This window comes from Triturus cristatus, unplaced genomic scaffold, assembly GCF_964204655.1.
Source record: "Triturus cristatus unplaced genomic scaffold, aTriCri1.1 SCAFFOLD_1037, whole genome shotgun sequence".
NCBI classification, from domain to species: domain Eukaryota; kingdom Metazoa; phylum Chordata; class Amphibia; order Caudata; family Salamandridae; genus Triturus; species Triturus cristatus.
Window position 1 is genome coordinate 19,031 of NW_028187829.1, and position 20,148 is coordinate 39,178.

The 20,148-nt window shown below is 45.8% G+C and overlaps 1 protein-coding gene across 1 annotated transcript; it reads left to right on the forward strand.

Annotated features, from left to right (window-relative positions):
• The first annotated feature begins 6,565 nt into the window (after window positions 1-6,565).
• On the forward strand, window positions 6,566-7,213 carry LOC146770471 (general transcription factor II-I repeat domain-containing protein 2B-like). Its single transcript, XM_085640425.1, has one exon. It carries the CDS (start codon window positions 6,566-6,568, stop codon window positions 7,211-7,213), a length of 648 nt encoding a protein of 215 aa, XP_085496551.1.
• The last annotated feature ends 12,935 nt before the right edge of the window (window positions 7,214-20,148 follow it).

Sequence of the window (20,148 nt, forward strand, 5' to 3'; positions counted from 1 at the left end):
TGGGGTTTTCCATAGGGGTTAGTTAATCATGAGGGTATGCTTCGGTGTTGTGCCCTTTACGAAAGGACGTCTCTCCTCTTTTTATGACATAATTTCATAATTCAGTTCATTTGTCTCCTCTGGATTTCAAATGATTCCTGCTCTCCCCGCATGGGAAATAGGCAGGCTGTCCCAATAATATATGCATGCTTCATAGCTAATCGGGGCTGAGGCATTGTCAACATCTGCCTGCACACTTACTGTCCCACTGTAATATGCGCCCTTTTAACTATTGCTTCCTGCTTTTGGTCTCCATTGTCCGACATGTCATTTTGTTCACCCACTTCCCGCTCTCTGGGAAGAGAATGCTACGTGCGCCGCACACATGGATCTGGACTCAGAATTTCTGCAGTCTGACGGGGAAGGAGCTGTCCGGATTCTCCATTTATTTATTTATTGACCGTCTTTTATAAGGTGAGCCAGACTCGTACAGCATCATAATACTTAATATAAATATAGGAGCATACGCAATTGAATAGTGAGTTGCACAGTGTAAAGCATGATCTTATTAAATGGCTAAAAATATACAACATATGATGTACAGATAGTATGTGGGGAAAAACAGCCAAAAGAACGGTCAGTGAAATCATGTGACCTGCATTAGCCCTACCATAATTGGGAGTGGTGCTTGTTTTCTTTGTCGTTGTTAACGTAAAGGAAAATGAGGTTCTGTATAAGGAGCATGTCTTGGCCGGCGGTACTCAAAATACGGCCCACGGGCCACTTGCGGCCCGCCAGACCTCTCCTTGCGGCCCCCATGGAAAACAACAACAGTCACGGACTTGGCGCCATTACTGCTGTTGTGATTCCTGAGGGCCGCATTTGCCGAGAAAAGGTCAATGGGGCATGCGCAGACAATTAGTGTCTCACATGCTCACCTGCGGCCCCCGCCCTCATCTGCCACCGTGACGTTATAGGCTTGCGTCGCGGCAGGTGAAGCTTTTAAAAGAAGGCAGGCAAGTTGCTGCCTTTCTCTACCTGCCCTTATCCTCGTCCACCTACGTCGGACTCACCCCAACGTCGGACTCACCCCAGCGTCGGTCTCACCCCAGCGCCGTGTGTGACCAACTGAAACGGAGCTGAGATTCACAGCCCCGTGGCACCAATTGCCATCTCTCCTCGCCTCAGAAAGCAGTACGTTTATGCCAATGCCATCATTGTTATTGCTGGTCCCCCATTTTTTTGGTTCTCTGTTTTTACATCTTGTTAATGCACCAACACAAAATGTAAAGATATCCTTCGGGTTTTGACACAAAATGTAAAGATATATTTTTTCAAGGGGGCTAGAAATCTTTTAGGCAAGTCTTTTCGATTTATTGCGAGGTTTTGCATCTTTAGGTGCATGCGACAGTAGATGGCGCTGTTGCCGCATTCTGTGACGAATTGTGTGTTAGTTTTCGGCTGAATTTGCTTTATATGCGACTTTGTTCTCCCCGAGTTAACAGGCAGGGCTTTTGGTGGTCCAGGTGCTGGCTATGTTCCGAGAAACCTAGCAAGGTGACTTGGAATTCCTTATCACATCAGGGCTCAACCGCCAGATGGTCTTTACAAAGCAGAACGGGAATCTCTGTCCTAGGTTTAAATATCCATAGTTGCAGGTGAATGCCACTGCTTCGTGGACTTAAATTACAATACGTGTTGGTTTTCAACACAAAGTGTTAGATTTTAAACCTGTGCAGTCATCACACACCTACGGCATTGAGCACTGCAAGACAGAAAGGGAGACTGGTGTATTCCACTCTTTTCCTGTACAGCATACCAGTCACTACTGCCCCATGTCTGCCTCTCTCCCAGGTTTGGCTGCACATCTGATTCAGCAAACTAGACCCCCTCCCCCAGGATAACTACCCAGAATGCACCTTCAGCACCTGTCCAACCCCCCTACAGTCCCATTCCCCTCCACTAAATTCGTTTTCAGCAAACCACACACCCACAAAGTGGCTCTACCGATTAAATCTAGATTTATGAATACACACATTCCACAGGTCTTTGGAAAGCTAAACGCTAAGTAAATGTAGGCAATAGCTTCTGTCATTCAAATATATGCTGCCTTTCATACATGCCCATAGACCCGATTCATGCAGGAGACTCACCATTTTTAAACTAAAGAGCAGCACAAAGTATTTGTAATTCCAAATTAGTTGGTCTTAGTTCTTTCACAGTTTCATCATTTCAGAACTGAACCATTTTCAATTTTATATATTACATACAACAAAGCCATGGTTGTTGCATATTTATCTTATGCAACTAACAACTATCGGGTCTCCATTTTCGCCCTCAGGGTGAAAAAAAAAAATCTCATCTCAGTAGCAGCATCACTGCTCAAAGAGTCTGATATAATTTCAAATGGACTGGTTTTAGTTCTTTCACAGTCGTCTTTTCAGAAATGAAGCATTTTCAATATTATACTTTATATACAACAAAGCCATAGTTATTGGTATTTATCTTATGCAACTAACAACCATTGGCAAAGCCAATAGTCCTGACTTGTTGGAGGCATAATGTTACTGGTTGTATCTGAAATATCTGGATACAATGACAAACTAAATACCAGTAGGGTGGCACACTATGCTAAGCACAGATTTTTGTTTAGATGTTTTTAAGCCATGCCCTTAACTTCATTGGTCATGGCCCTATGAGAGAACCCCCAGGTTTTTCATCCCACTGAAAGCCCTGTAACCAGGCAATCTGTGTCAGTTATGTGTATATATCGCCGTAGTTCGATCTAAAAATATATTTTAAGGTTCTGTTGCGTGTCTGTTTATAGTAGACACTGCTATTTGATGAGTAGTTGCGGAAGTAATGCTTTTTTCAGAAGTGTATAAGGTTTCATTTTTTTTCTCTAAGGTCATAGTTCACATTTTGCTTATTTTCAGCGTCTCTACTGTCCCCTACATTATTTCTTGGTTTATTCAGAGCCCAGATTTGGAGCTATTGTTTGAGCATTCATTATATTGCACGTATCAAGCAGGATGTAGGCCCCGTTAAGAGTCTGGGGTGTCTCTTCCCACAGTGTCAGTGTCTTTCCCGATACACCTCCAATCTCCCTTTGAAGGAGACCAGAGGATCCCATGGGTGGGTGCAGTGTGTCTTCTTGGCCTTGTTGCTCTGCATACCAGGGCTGTAAGTGGGATGAAAAAAGTGAGGGGTCGTTGAAAGGTGTGGTGGCTATATAATTAAGCAGTGTCTTTCCTGGGTTAGCACTGCTTTGGGTTACTGAGCGCTGAAGGGGGTGCACCATGGGCGGAACTTGGGCATTCACATGCAACCACCCATGGTTTCTGATGCTAAACCATATTTACTAAATAAAGTAGACAGGGTTTAGCATCAGAAAACTTCGCCCTTTTGAAGTAGGCGAAACGAAGGAGAAATGCTTTAATTTCTCCTTCCTTTTCCGACTTTGCATGTGGGATGCATTTACGGCACAGATACAAAGAGGGGAAAGAGTTAAAGTCAGCTTATGCATAGTATTTTGTACTGGAAGGGTTTCACCCAAGTACAAAACCTATGGTAGACTCACAGAGACACCCTTGTACTATGACGCAAATGTGTCTCTCTGGCGCACGGTTGGTGATTTCAGCGCTAGTGCTAGGGAAAGGGGAGGAGAGTGTCATATTTCTGTAAATATGGCACTCTTCTCCTCTCCTTTTCACGCAGCGCATTTGCTGCACTGCTCTGCATGAATAAGTGGCACATAGTTTCACTTCTGCAGAGGAATTTTGCAGGGAAGTAACGCCTCTTCCTTAGCGACTGCCAGAGGGCAGGACTCTCTGCCACAATGACTGCCAGAGCGCAGGGCCCTCTCTACCATATGTGTCCTGCCAGGGCCTCTAGACTTCAGTTCACTATTGCAAGTGGCAGGATATTTTGCTTAGCTACTACTTCACCTGACTTGGTTAATATGAAAAGGCATTTGAGGTAGTGGATGCACTGTACAAATGTAGTCTTAATTTATTAAGAAAGGGTGGTCTCATGTTATTTCGTTCTTCATTTCACTAATGCTCTCAAGTAGGGATGGCTGTACATGAGAAATGTGATGCCAAGATGTTTGATTTGTGAAGCACTAATATCCAATTATAAGCTTGAATGCACGAATGAATCTAAATATGTGTACATAGGGAACTGTCAAAACATGCAGTGAGAAGTAAACACTTGATAGAGATCAGGGTATCTAAAATATGCCCACTACCACGGATAGAGTAATCTCACAGTTACACGCACATACATTCATCATACGCTAGGGCCCATTTCACAAACATACTCTCAAATACTCTACCAGCAATAGACCTGTGGGAAGAAAACTCCAAACCACCCTGCATCTATATCTAGGACGATAGGACCTGATTATAGTGGTTGTCCTTAAACATACTCTATACAATCTATACAATAATGATCAAAATGTACACAATAATTGACAAGAAAGGAAATTCAACACCATGTTTAAAGTTATATTGCTTTATCTAAAATTAGTCAAAGTAAAATCAGAATAAATCATTTCTCATAGTTACCTATTCTAACTAAGTGTCAGAACGGGTCAGGACAAGTCTCTCGGTAAAGTCTCTCAAGACGAAGTCCTTCAGCATCGATCCTCAGCAACGCAAGTTCACGCAGCAAAGGTAAAATGGCAAGTGGCAAAGCCCTCCCTAAGCTAACAATTCTTATAGTGAAAATTACAATGGAAACACACATAAAGTTGGCAGAATAAACTGTATCACTGAGCAGAGCGAGAAGGAAGGGATGTAACATTGCTACATCTGAAAATCTTCGCTCAGGAAAAGTCACAAGACGTGAACTACGGAACAGGAACCAAGAAACTATTAAAGTATCCAACTTGTTCAACTTCCCTCGGCAGCCGAGCCACAGTTCTTTGTCCGTTTCTGAAGCTCCTTTGTTTGCCAAGGACGTTCCATTTCTTTGGAGATCCTCCAAACTGCTGATGTCCTCATGGAAATTTACACCAAGGACCATGGTCAGTTGTCTTCGACCTTTTTCCAGCAGGGGTCTCCCTTGCCACATCACAGAATATGCCACAGCCAGGCTTCGAAATATTGTCAGCTCGGTTAAGGCCTTCATAGGCCACAATAGACCATCTTAATTAAAGAGACAAAATAAACGTTACTACAGCATAATAATTAAACAGTGTTAACCCCACTAATACCCTTATGTGTATGTATTTATCTAGCTTTGCGACATAAAAAGCATTAATTCAGACAGCGTTTTGTGCTTAAAATAAATAGCACACAGCAACGTTTAAACATGAAAACTTGCACGTTATTTTTTTGGGAAACAGAAACAGCACACACATGCTAACCCTCGTGTAACTTCCTCTTATGTTAAGACAAACAAATTGATTAATAAAAACATACTTGCACAAGACAAATAATTAATTGTTATTTATTAATAAATTAATAAAACGCATAGACATGCCAGAGCTTCAAAAGCCCATGAATTTTCTAAAAGAAAACTCTGCTCCAGCACACTCAATGTGGACATTTACACATTTAACACAAATTTTATTTTCAAATTTCAATTCATGTTTTCCCCCCCCCAAATAACAGCTCTCCTGTGTCACCTCGTTGGTTTGTGAAGAGCTCTGTATTTAAGACGGGGTCGTGCCATCGGTCGTGAGACGGGGTCGTGCCATCGGTCGTGAGACGGGGTCGTGCCATCGGTCGTGAACACAAATCCTGTTTTCCTTCAGTGTTCATAAGGAACCCAAAAGAAATGGCGTACAGCCCGGTAACAAAGTCTTGCAAAAGACCCAGATCCATACAGAGTGAACACAGGGTGTTCCATGCTTCGTGGGAAGAAGAATATCTTTTTGTGGAATGTCCAAAAGATAAAGCTACTTGTCTCCTATGCAAAGAAAAGTGTAATGTGCTCAAAAGATATAACCTGGAGAGGCACTATAAAACACGTCATTCTGACTTGACAGAAAACTTTCCAATGTCCTCAAAACCGTGTTCTGCGAAGGTGGCATCACTAAAGCAAGCCCTTCTATCCCAACAAAAGCTCTTTCTGTGCCAGATGAAAGAATCAGAGGCTGTAACCGAGGCATCCTTCCAAATCTTCTACTTGCTTGCAAAACATAAAAAGCCATTTACAGACGCAGAGCTGGTTAAGAAGTGTTTTCTCTCTGCAGCAGACATTTTATTTGCCAACTATCCTAATAAATCCAACATTATGAAGGAAATAGGTGCATTGCAACTGTCAGATTCCACATGCACACGTAGAATCGAGTCAATGGGTGACAATGTTCTAGCACAGGTTTTCCATGCAGTCCAGCTGTCCCCTTTCTTTAGCATTGCTGTTGATGAGTCAACAGATGTAGGTGATGTGGCCCAGTTAATGATTTGGGTGAGGTATTTGGAACAATATATCATTCCAAAGGAAGAGCTCCTCTGCCTTTTGCCATTGCATGGTCACACGAGGAGAGGATGTGTTGGCCAGCATGTGTAATTTCTTTGAATCTCATTACCTGCCATTGAACAATCTTGTAAGTATTACTACAGATGGGGCACCCTCCATGATTGGACATGAGAAGGGCTTTGTATCTCTGTTAAGAAAAAAACTTCAACCATCCACTTTAATTGATTATCATTGCATAATCCATCAGGAAGCATTATGCGTGAAAATAAAACAAGGGCAACTAAATGATGTTATGAAGCAAGTTGTGAGAATTGTTAATTTTATTCTAGCAAAAGCACTCAACCACAGACTTTTTAAATTATTGCTGAGGGATGCCGAAAGTGAATATGCAGACCTGTTGCATACTGAAGTTAGGTGGTTGAGCAAAGGTAGAGTGCTAGAAAGATTTATTACTTTGCTACCAGAAATTGAACGATTTGTAATCAGTCGAGGGCAGTCCTTCCCAGAATTATATGACTTGCAATGGCTCACCATGCTCCATTTTCTGTGTGACATCTTCTCACATTTAAACTCTCTCAATCTGGCACTTCAAGGTAGACAGAAACTTGTGTCCTCAATGATGAGTGCCATATGCTCCTTTGAAAGTAATCTCGAGCTGTTCCGAGAGCAGATGAACAATGGTGATCTTACACACTTTCCTAAGTTGCAGGCTTTAACACAGAGGGTTGAAAAAGCTCAGGAAATGTTGTTCAGTCTCAATCTGTGTGCGTATCTGGAGGAAATGTCTGGGGACATTAAGAGGTGATTCTCTCAGTTTAGAGTTCTCGCCCCACTTTTCAGGCTTGTAGAAAATCCATGGATGGTCAGTGCAAGGAATCTTGAAGCTGTTGAACTTCTTGGTTTGAAAAGGGCACAAGCTGAGATGGAACTAATTGACATGCAATACAGCTCTGTGCTTGAGTCCTCTTTCTTGGGGAAGAAACCAGAAGATTTCTGGCAAAGTGTGCCATCTGAAAAATTCCCTCTTCTTTTTACCTTGGCACAGAGAATACTTAGCATGTTTGGGTCCACATATGTATGCGAGTGTTCCTTTTCTACAATGGGTGTTCTAAAAAATGAACTGAGAAACAAACTGACTGATGTACATCTGGATCACCTCCTGAAACTTGCACTCTCTGAAAAGGTTCCAGAGTACAAGAAATTAATTGCGGGCATGAAGTGTAAAATTAGTGCATAAACTCTGTGCCTTGGAAAAGACTTTTCCCCATTACATTTGCCTTTGTACTTGCTATTCTACTTTCACTAAAGGCCTTCAAATAAAAATGTATCATCAAAATGTGCTCTTTGTAGTTACAGCTGATTTTGAAATACAGCATTGTCGCATTGTCTAATGTTTTGAAACAGGTTTTTTTTACTCTAGCTCCGCCCCCCACTGATCCTGCCCCCACTGACCCCACCCCTACCAGTGCGGCCCTCGGCCCCAAACCACCCTGTAATTTTGGCCCCCGACAGAAAGTTTGTGAGTACCCATGTCTTAGACCATCTCGGCATTCTGCAAACGCTTGTGCTTTTTTTTTTTTTAAGGAAAAGAATCAACCGTATAATGACGGATGTGCTCAAGTGGCATAAATACTTCAGCGCCGCCCAGGTCAGGGGTCAAGTGGTGAAAAAAAATGTGAAATGCAAAACAGGTGTTTAGTAATATATTTTAGGGCACAATGGGCCTCACGTCCTTTTTGGACTTGAGAATGCATTTCGCGCTGAAGGAATTACGAAGTACTATGAATGGTAAATAAGTTCCACGAATAACAGCTGCTCGTGTTCTAGTCACGGGTTGTTCACAGCATAGCGGTGTGATTTCGGGAATTTCGAGTAACAAGACATGCAAATTGCATGAAATATGCAAGATAATTCTGGTGTAAAAGGAGTTTTGCTTGGGCCTGTTTTTTTATTTTTATTTACATATTTCATTTTCATAGAGCAGTTCCACCCATTCCTTCAAATATTTACCCATATTTGCTTTTGTTCTAGTAATGCTTGTTTCTAGTTTTGCCCAAAGGGATTAGAATGCTACTGTGTTAAAGTTGAAGTTTTTTGCCAATATCTATGAACAACTTCAGAAACATTATAAAATACACCTTTTCCCCCACTTTTGTTTTTTTTTCAAGCCTGTAAATATTCTTTCCAAGCTGCGGCATATTGAGAGAAGATAGATAAATCAGAGCTGTATAAGCACACATTAGCTTTATTTATTTTTTGTTTTTTTTAAGACTACTTCCATGTGTTTAGGTGAGGTGGCACAGGGGATTCATGGTCATTATTTTTTTCTTGTAGCAACCATGTCTAGTCCAAGGATGGAGTCGGTCTATCTTCTCCCTATACCAAGCACGTGCTTCTTGTCAATGCTTGGTCTGCGCTTCACTAAGAATGCATATTTTACAACATAGCGTGTTACTGTTAAAAATACAGAGCCCCGACCGTCCTTCCCTCTTTGCAGCAGTTACGCACATTGTGCCCCTTGCCCCCCACTGGACTAAGTTGCTGAACATGACCCTCCCACCCCAACCCCTCCCCTCCCCCCCCCCCCCCCCCCAGGAACCCCCAACTGCCTGACACCGGGTCATTCACGTAGGTGGTGGACACGCCAGCGCCTTAAGCGGTACCAGTTCAGTCAGCGCTATGTGCCACGTCTGTTATTTCCCAGGGCTTCGTGCTTTCTTAAATTGGTGCGATACCAACACTCAACACCAGCTCATACGGAGGGACACACCCACAACATTATCCATAACAACTAAGCGTCCCCGCACGCACTTATCAAAGAGCAAAACGTTCAGGAAAACTTGAGACGATTTCCACGATACCCGCTGTCTCATGTTATATTACCCCTATCTTTTGCTCTCTATCCTGTCTCTTGCTGTCTACCCTCTCTCTTTCCTCTAGCACTCTCTTGTGCTCGTACTCCTCAGTCTCCTGCACCCTGCCACACTGTCCCTTGCTCCATACACTGTTGTCTCTTGATTCATGCCCCTCCCTCTCCTGCTCTTCACCTTGCCCCTCTGCCTTTTGTCCCTTGTTTTTACAAGCGAGTGGCAAGCAGCTAAATCTGCAGTTCTGAGGTGGGAGTAAATATCAGGCACGCAACACCCATTGGACTCAAAGGGCTTCAGCCCCCCCCCCCCCATCGTGTGTGGCAGCCCGGGAGGAGACAGCTTCCCGGGCACACACACAGCCGCACCCCGAGCACTTCACAGGTCTTTAAAAGACCATTTGCATGTTGATGAGGCCTCGCTGTTGTTTCACCCCTTCTAAGAGCCCCTGCAGCTCCACTCTGCCTATTGCTTAAAGATTCAGCCCCCCCCCCAAAAATTTTTCTTAGCCCCCCTCAAAGTGGCTCTAGTTGCGCCTCTGGGAGTAATATTATACAGCGCGCAGAAGGGCTGCCCCCGTCCCACCATCTGCTCGTGGGCAAGAGTGAGCCTCTGCCTGTATCACATGCACAAATAATACCATTTACACAGGGTCTGAGGTGCACTGACAGCTGCTTGGGTCCTAGCGCCTTGATAATACGAAGCATTACACGCACGACTGATGGGGCTTGACAGAGCTGTGTGGGTCCCATCACTTAAGTAATGCGGAGCAGTGTAGACTAGAGTGGGGTGCATTAACTTAGCTGTTTTCGGGTCTTGTCACTTAACGAATGGCTGCTACAGGTCATAATTAAGGAGCATTGGCAAAGCAACGTGCGGATACGAGTACTGGAATAGCAAAGGCATTGCAGGTCGGATTGGGTGCCTCAGCAGAGCTGTGTGTGGGTCCCAGTATAAGAGCAGCAGCGGCGCTTGGGCTGGACTGAGATGCACTAACAGAGCAGTTTGGGCAACATTTCCTCAATAGCAAAGGGTGGTGCAGGCAGAAAGAGGCGCAAAGAACAGCAGCGTGCGGGTCCTACCCCTTTGACAATCCAGGGGGCATATGTCAGGGCTGAGGTGCACTGGCAGAGCTGTGTGTGAGCCCCAGTACTGGAACATCAAGAAGCTCAGGGCCCGGATTCTATTGTGTTATCAGAGCCCCGGGCTCGCACAGTACAGGAGTGAGCACTGTGCTGGCCAGCACGGTAGGCGCAACGGGGGAGCAGCATCAGTGCCGGTACTGGGCCAGCATCCAGTGCCACAGAGAACATTGAGGTGCATCCGAGGAGCTGTATGCAGGGCCCACTGCCGGGGGTAGCATAAGGCGCTGCTCTTCAGGGATGCGGTGCTTTGGCAGGGCAGTGTGTGGGTGTCAGTACTGGACAAGCAGGTGCTGGACAACTTCACAGTCCCGCGACACTACCCAACATTTCTGAAAATCCACAAAACTGGCTTACATCCAAACTACACAATTTACAGAAAGCTACCAAACCAGCATCACATTCATCAATTATAATGTGCGCGTTGTTATCGCGAGAGCTTCGAGGGGCGCCCTCCAACCACCCTAGAACGCGGAAAAGCAAACATGCACCCCAAATCACCCAACTTTGCTTCAGGGTACTGGGGGCTCTTTCAGAGTGCTTGGCTGAAAAGGGTGTGGGTTGTTAATTGATCTCTGTGGGAGGTATTGACTGAAGGGATTGAGGTTTAGAAACATGCTCTAAACGAAGTGATTCGGCATCGCTGCACTGTTGCTTAGTGTGTGACATTAGAGGTAGTTGAGTAGGCACAGGGTCGCCTCTGCTGAGGAGATTTATATTCAAACGACAATTCAGAGGTTGGATTTTCAGCAGAACACATCCTTTCACCCATCTGAATTGAATATCTCTCTATGGGGTTTAAACAGTATCTATCATTCCAAGGTGCTGTCTCACTGTTTTGCAAAATTTAGAATGTCTTTTTGGGATAACAGTTTAAAAAAAATTCCCATGCTTAGAAATATTAGGTGTCGATATTCGCTAATTTATGGCTCTCAATCCATCAATAGTGGAAGAATCAAGGACTGAACGTGCCCTGCAGGAATTCAAATTTATGACAGATGTCAGCAATGCGCACTTAGATAACAAATTGCACAGTTCTAATGGGACTCAAAATGTAACAGTCCCTACTGTAGCTTTCCCTAACCCACCTTCAGAAACCCTCTGAGGATGTAAAACTATATGCCTCTTTTCTGCATATCTGGTCTAGTTAAGATAACATTTAATTAGATGCCATATCTCTTGGTGGCCTGAAGTTCTGAAGGGGAACTGGTCCTGTATTCCAAGATTTCAGTTTGGCCACCATAACAAAGTGCCTTATTTCTTAGTAGCTGGCCTGCGACAAAAGACATATCCACCTATCAGAAAGAGCATTTGCAATGCAAAAGGTCTTTCATTACTGAAAGTTTGAGCTATTGCTGTTGCAAATAATAATGTTTGATAGATTTTTTTTTAGATCACAAAATATCCCAGCAGTAACATCAGTAATACAAGAAAATACACAAAGCAAGAAATGGGTGCCATACCACAGGCTGTGACTAGATGTCCCTATGGCGTTCTACAGGGACCTCAATTAGCTACAGGAAGTACTGCATCCTTAATGCAATTATAAATAAAAATTGCAGCTCAGCATACCTTGTCATTTGTTTTTCTTGTATTACTTATGCTACTGCTATGATATTATTTGACAAAAACAAAAATCTAACCAGCATTAACATTTGCAATGGCTCGAACTTTCACTAATGCGAGACCTATTGCATTGCAAATGCTTGTTTTTTTTATTGAGGTTGGGTTTCATATAGACCTAATTAAATGTTCTCACCTTTGCATCTCTCTTCAGACCCGGTTAGTGCACTGACCTGCCACAGCCGCAGAACCAGCATGCTCTATGAGCTCCAATACACTCACCTCCCTCAGATTTTTTTACAAATATTTTTTCCTTTGATTCTCAGGATGCAGTCACAACACAGTAGACAGAATATCGACGCAGCCAGGGCGCAGGGATATGCTAATAACTCCTAAAGTAGTTTCCTCAAGTCTGACGGGCTACTGTTGCGTTTTTTATGGGGTGGTGTCGGTTGGGAGTTGACTGTTGCTATGGACTGTGACGTACGTTTCACGCGCACTCGGAGTAAAAAGCTCAAATCAGAATGAAAATTACTGGGGAGTGGAGACCCCCGTGGCATGAGAGCAAATGCCAGATGACTGTTCTCTGAAGCACCGAGCGGGCTGGTGTCAGGGAGTCAGTGTTTGTTTAAGAAAACGTCCCCATCAAACTGTTTGTTAGCTTAACGTGCCATTTCGGTCAACTAGACTACCCTAGTCCTGGGACCAAAGAGAGAAATTAGTCAACCAAGCGTCAGATATTCACAATGTACTCAGCTGTTTCGTCACAGGGGGGGAAAATCGTAACGAGAAACGTAGCCCCTTCCTCTTCTGAAAAAACAAAACACAGACGTCTCTTTTCGGAGGAGTGTTGCCAGCGCTCAAAGTGCAGCTCCCCCAAGTTTGAAAGCAGCAGTCAGTCGCTGGAGCACTACAGGCAGTTGTAGCGTCACGTGGTGATTTGTGCTTATCTCACTCTGGCTGCATGTGTTTGTTGCACGCACCAGTGAAGTGACATGTTGCCTACAGCTTGGCTATTGTGTGCCGCGGATGCTGAAGTTTGCTCTATGATTAGACCGTGAATTTTTAGCCAGGAGGCTGAAGGGCTGCTCCGGTGATGCAGATGTGAATGCGACAATTCCCACAACAGCCCTACAGCGAGCGCGGCGGCATTAAAATGTACTTCTCCTGAACGGTATCTCAGTAGTGTCTGCTGTTTAGAAATGCCTTTATTAGCATTGTTTCGTTGTCATTAAAAACACAAGTCTTTATTACACGTTCCATATGACTTCTCGTTTAATACCTCTAAACATACCCTGCTTTGCAGTGACTGCTGCAGGGATTTCTCATCTGCTCAAAGCCGCCTGTATGCCAGCATTATGTTTGCTGGAAGAAGTCTCTGGGAGATCTTCACTGTGTTTCAAAAAAAAAAAAACAGACCCACAAAGCGTTTCCCTTGCAGGAGCGAGCAGGGGCACCATCTGTTTGAAAGTTAATTACAAACAGATGTCGCCAAAGCTCGCTCCCGCAAGGGAATCGCTAAACGTGCATCTGTTGCCATTGAAAGCAATGCAAAGCGTGCACGTTTTTGGGCGAAAAAGTGAATCAATTCCAAGAGGTCTCCTCCTATGCAGCGCATGTGCGATGCGTAGGCGAAACCTAAAAAGTATCACCAGTGTGGATAAATGGTAAAAGAAAAAGCAGCAATTTGTCAGAAGACCAGGCCAAAATTTGACCACGGTCTTTGAACGCACAGCAAATATGCCAAGATAAAAACAAAATGTAAAGTCATTTTTAATGCTCCACTATGTTCGGACCTCCAACACGGTTATTTTGAGGGTCCTGCATCACCCCTACACACCTACTTCCAGTGCCTAGGTGCCCTCCTAGGTCTGTTGTAGTTGAGCCACCTCCCACCTTCGTGCCCCGGTGCATTGCACCAGAAGTGCAACTGGTAGCTACACCTCTGCTTGAGTCAAGAGGGTTCACTTTGAGAACTCAGTGAGAGATAGCGTTGGGGTATACAGTTTTTCGACTGTGTTTTCAAGCGAACCCTCTATTCACTACATGGCATTTGCATCAATTCCAAAGGCTCCTTAATCCCTTTCTTTTTGAGCCCACTGATGCTGTAGATACTAAATGCATTTCTATAGACGGTCCTTTTTGCTATACTCTAAATAAGCAAGATGATTAGAGAAGTTGAAGGGATTGCTGTGGGGGGAGATGTTTCTAATTAAGTAATCCGGGGCCTTAGTGTTGAGAATGTAACCTTCTTTTTCTGTTCCTTTGCTTTACATTGATGTAAAACATGGAGTACTAGCTTCTTTGGGCAGGAAGAGGCACTCAGGATGCCCGATGGTGAAAGAGGATACCAGGCCATGGACAAAAGACGTCAATAGCCATCCTAGGATCAGGGTCACGATTTCTGTGGTCTAAACTACCTGTATGAGGCCAGTTAAGATAAAGCAACTAGGGACAGATGCTTCTTGCACTAAGATACTTTGTAGATATTTCTAGGGCTACCACTTTGTTGGATTCTCAAAAGTACAGCATAATAGGCCAGTGGTAGAAGATGCTGGGCAACACAGGCTTGGAGTTTGGCCTTTTGTGTTGGAGAGGCAGCTGTTGTATAGTCAGTGTTGCCTGTTCGAACCTCAGCAAGTACAATACAAAATTCATAACTGGTGAACTCTGCACTTTTTAGGTCGAGCCTGGGCAGCTCATGCGCTGCTGTGAGGTATGCTGTATTAAGGTAGGGACTTGAAGCTCTGCCCACTCTCCACCTATATTTTTCATTGGCTTGTGTCATTGTCCGCTGTTAACTGTGGCTGTTCATTGGTCAATAGGCTTCGTAGTCCCTCCTTAGTACCGCCTTGTCTTATTTTGTAACCTCCCATGGCGACACCCCGTTACGTGTGTTGTTGCTCGGTAGGCTTTAATTGCAGCCTCCGAGCACTATTTTCTCAAATAGCGTTGTCCTCCCTGATGTTGCAGGCAGGACACACTTTTTTGTTTTTGAAGCATGCATTTGCAATGCAATAGGTCTCGCACTTGCGAACGTTTAAGCTATTGCATTGTCAATGACCATGCCTTTTATGTATCTGTTTTAAAAACGTAGTGAAAATATATTATCCCTTGTGTAGGAAGGTGGATATCTGACTATGGTTACCCCCAAATTTTTGCCTAGTGTCTAGCTGGTTTTTCGACTTAGTTGGCCTGAGATCCTGCCATTCAGGCTCTCAGGCTATCTGCTCTCTCTGTAAAATGGACTCCATGTACCCTAGGTACATACCCAATTGGTTGGATCACCCTGTCAGCCCCTGTACCAGTGTACACTAGGTACCCAGGGCATTGGTGTATCCAAGGCCTGCCAGGGGCTGAAGCATGTATTATGCCACCCCAGGCTTGGCCTAACAATCTGACACAACTGGCTGATCACTCAGCTGGGGTAAGTTGGTGTAATCACCTCTTACTTAGGTGTAGTATACCTATACCTAAACTTAAATGGGACACCTGGTAACCTATAAGTCACTCCTATGGCAGGCCTTAACAATCCTGAAGGCAGAGTGCTTGGTTCCATGTGAGATGGTGCTCTGGCATGAGCTGAGCCTGTCTGCAGTGGTCGGAACAACTTCCTTCTACTGTTTCCAGATATCGTCATACCATATACTCTTAAGTGCATTATGAACCTCGCGGTTAAATGCTATCTTTGGTTTGGCTTTATCAAAACATGTCGAGTAAGGTGTCATACGAATTGGAATACTAACCCCTCGCCAATTCTGGCGACGGGGTTAGCATTCCACCCTTCTAGAGGGACACGACATGTACAGTGCCTGAAACCCGGGTAAAATCAGACATAGCCTCAGCTCCACAAAATGGATGCTGCCACCACAGACACAAGTCTGCCCTCCTGCTGCTGGGAGTCCTTCCAGCTTGGGAGGTGTGGACAAAGGGTTTCCTGCCAGGGGAGGTGCATGCACCACCCCAGACAGGATTTTGTGTATTGGTCAGGTAGGGCTTGAAAGAAACCAGACATGCCTGTGGCTCACAAGGAGCCTCGGGGCATATGCCAGTTCAAACCGGTCCTGGGGCACACCAGTCCCGGGCCTGGGGCGAGCTGGACAAAGGATTGGGGGTGTAACCACCCCCCTTCCTGGTCCCACCCATAGGGAGGGACCTAGCAGGTAGTCCGGCCCCTAGAATCCGAATAAAGGTAGGAGCTGTGTCCTAAGACTTCAGACATCCTGGAATCAACTTGAAACTAAGAAGAAGACGGGAACTTCGACATTCTGCTGCACAGAAGACTGAAGAAAATCTCCCCTGTGGTCAGGGAGTGACCACCTTGCTAACGCAAGCACCATCCAGCGAATCAACGTCTGCTTTGCCGCCGCCTCCCGCCGGAGCCCGAGCCCAGAGACTGACAAGACCTGGACCTCCAGACCTCTCACCGCCCGATCCACAGTCCCTGCAAAGAAGAGACCCGTGGAGGCACCGAGACACGTGGAGCCAGCCATCTTGAAACGACCACGACAAGCTGACCAGTGCAACAACCGAGGCTCCCTCCAAGTTGTGCTTTGGGTCCTGAGAAGCCCAACCCTCGAGCAGCATCTGCACCAAAGGTGAGCCCTCCAGCATCTCCACGATCTGCGTGGGGCCCTTCTGCATTTTGCCACTCGACGCGCCTAACCGGTTGCTGGGCCGCTGGCTAGTGGCCATCTTGGCGACGAAATCTACGACAAACACCGCTGGTCTGGTTGCTCCAGACTGGCCCTTGCTCCCCTCCAAAGGAGCAATCCCTCTGACCTTGCTGGTCAGAACCAACAGCTGATTTCCGAATCCTCCTGCAATTGCTTTTGCCAAGGCTTGTTTGCTTCGATCAAGTCGCCGACACCGCCGACAGTGAGAGCCTGCGTGGGACAGCTCGTGAGCCGACTCCTGGACGTCGTCGACCTTCAGGGACCACGTGGCTGCGGAGACAAGCTACCCCTCATCACCTGTTTGCACCCGACATCGCCTGGTACCCACCTGGTGCCACGCTGGTCACTGGCTAGTGACTGTGAACACTGTCCCCTCTGCTTACAGGTCTTCAACATCTCCGATCCACTCTTGGATCCACTGCATCTCTTCCCGACCGACCGCCTGCAGCATCTTTGTCCCAGGCTCAACGGAACAGATAGAAGAAACCCGACGCACTTTGAGGCCTATGCACCCGCTTCCTGTGGGTGAGGTAAAGCTGGCACTCCGGTGCCCATGTGTAGTAATACATCTCTAGTGCCTGTGTTCCAAATCTTAAGTTCCTAGGTCATCCGGAAGATTCCTTTTGCAGTAACTTTGTACTTTTTACGCACCCATTGAAACCTATGGGAGCCCGCGTGTGACTATTTGCTCTGCACACGCCGCCCGTGGACCTCCTGGTCACTAACTGACGTTAGCTCCTTGTAGGCCCAGCGATTCTAGAGGCCCTAGGCCTTTTCCCTTTTCTGTTCGTGGTACTTATACCACTATTTTAGTATATGGTTCGAGTGGCCACCAGGGCCTATCCATATAAAGTGCAACTTCTGTGTATTCTGTGATAATCTTGTTTGACGATTTGTGCTCCTGTGCTCATAAAGAGACTAGGGGTTACTTTGAGAAATAAATACATGTATATTTTGAATATATATCTGTGTGGTGTCCTTTCATTGGTATAAAAGGGGGTTACTATTGGTAAAACAGCTTGCTTAACACGCATCACGAGTTTAGCCTCAAAGACTGCTTAGCCTACGCTACCACTAGGGCAGCTAGTCCAAAAAGGTTGACTTACAACCACACCATAAGGGTTGCTTGGCATGGTACAAGGTGGTCACTAGAACTAGTGAACAGCATATACCAGGCCAACTTCTCACATTGGTGAGCAGCGGTTGGATTTGAGCTTGCTGTGTTTTACCATTGTAATCTCTTGGTTACCAATTGAAAGATCACATAGGTACCTGTAGGTACATATAAAACAAGATTAGATATACTTAAGTTCTACTGAACTTAGTTGTTGTAGAGCAAAGGGAGTAGCACACCCTGACTACAACTACTAGATAGGTTTAGTAGGTAAACCCAAGTGTAGGTAGATTGCAACACATCCACCCACACTTAAGAGCAATGGCCGGGGCAGAGGGGTCCACTGTACCCATCTCTGTTGAGAGTGACCCCCAGAGGGCACCATCCAGCTTTGCTACCCTTAATCAGAATGAGCTCAGGCATTTGGCAACTCTTAGAGGCCTTAAACAGCCCAAGAACCCAAACTCTGCTGAGCTCAGAGAGCTCTTACAGAATGATGAGAATCAGAGAGCACTCAAGAAAGCTTCCCAGTTAGCCCCCTTAGGGACAGGAACAGGAGGCCCCCTTCTAAAGATGCCACTGAAGTACCCCTTCCCAATAGTCACCCCTTAGATGGGATGCCTACCACAGAGGAAGAAAGTGATGGGGATACAGATGTGAGTGGGGATGAAGGGAGAACTAGCCCAGTGCCAAGTGTTATACTTGGCCCAGCTAAACTAAGGCTATTGGGGACTGACAGTGGGTTCACCCCATTGGATCTCCCCAGTGGACTTAACACAGGGCTTGGAAGGCAAAGGAATCGCTCAGGTGACTCCAATGCTTCCCATGGCTCTAGAGGCTCTCAAGGTCACTCCAGAAGGAGACTGACCACCCCTCAGAGGAGGGAACATGAGGCCAGAATGCAGGAAGCCCAGCTGAGGATCAGGAAGCAGGAGCTAGAAGTAGCCCTGATGGAAGAAAAACTGAGCAAGGCTAGGCAGCATAGAGAGAGTGGGTCTATACCCACTGGTGGCAGCAATGTCCCTAGGGACAAAGATAGGGTCTTTGACAATAGGAACCTGTCCAAGATTGTGCCCCCCTACAAAAGTGGGGATGACATCCACAAATGGATGACTGCTCTTGAGAGAGCCTGCAAAGTGCAGCAGGTTCCTGAAGACCAGTGGGCAGCAATCTTATGGCTCTCCTTTGAGGGGAGAGGCAGAGATAGACTCCTCACTGTTAGAGAAGAGGATGTCAGAAATTACAGAGTCCTGAAGAGTGTCCTAGTTGATGGGTTAGGCTTAACCACTGAACAGTACAGGTTAATGTTCAGAGACACCCAGAAGACACAGACTCAGGACTGGTCTGAATATGTGGAATGTGCCACTAAGGCTTTGGAGGGTTGGTTGCTGGGAAGTAAGGTGTCTGATTATACAGGATTGTACAATTTGATGATGAGAGAGCAGATTTTAAGTAATTGTCAAAACCAGCTTCTCCATCAACACCTGGTAGACTCAGATTTGACCTCTCCCCAAGAATTGGGAAAGAGGGCAGATAAATGGGTCAGGACCAGGATCAGGCCTAAAAACCAGGGTGGTGACCAAAAGAAAGATACCACCAAGCCTCAAGAGAAGGGTGGGGATAAAGAAAAAGAGAAACCTTCCTCAGGGCCCCAAAACTCCACACAGGGTGGTGGGTCCCAAGCTCCCTCCTCTACCACAGCTAAAAAGCCCTACTGCCATGAGTGTAAAACTCCTGGGCATTGGAAAACTGACAGCGGTTGCCCAAGGGCTAAAAACAAAACTGTTCCTCCAATTACTCCTGTCACACCACCTATTACTGTCAGCAGTAATCCCCCAGGTGGTGGGAGTGCCCCCAGAAATCTGGGTGGGTTTACTTGGGGAACACAGGGGGACCCTGGCTTAGCCAATTCCCCTACAGCAACCACTCTTGTCTGTGATGGTGGCATGGGGTTTGCCAACTTCACTGCCTGTCCCAACACTTTGGGTAGGTACAGACAGGAGCCCTACATCAATGGTACAAAAGCTGAGGCCTACAGAGACACTGGGGCTAGCATCACAATGGTGGCCCATTGGCTAGTTCCCTCTGAGCAGCTTTTGCCCGGTTTCTCCTACCAGGTGACTAACATTGATGGCAAACAGAACAGTCATCCCATGGCAGAGGTATGTCTCAGCTGGGGAGGGGTCACTGGCCCTAAAAGGGTAGCAGTGTCCCCAACCTTGCCTGTAGACTGCTTACTGGGGAATGACTTAGAACTCTCAGCTTGGGCTGGAGTTGAACAAGACACCCATTCTAAAATGGTAGGCCTTTCACAAAAGGGTAGGGGGGTTGTGCCATTCACAACCCCTGTCCAAATAGATTTCCTCCCTGAAAAGGTT

Coding starts and splice junctions, on each gene's coding strand:
- LOC146770471 (XM_085640425.1), top strand. CDS start 6,566: ATGATTGGACATGAGAAGGGCTTTGTATCTCTGTTAAGAAAAAAACTT.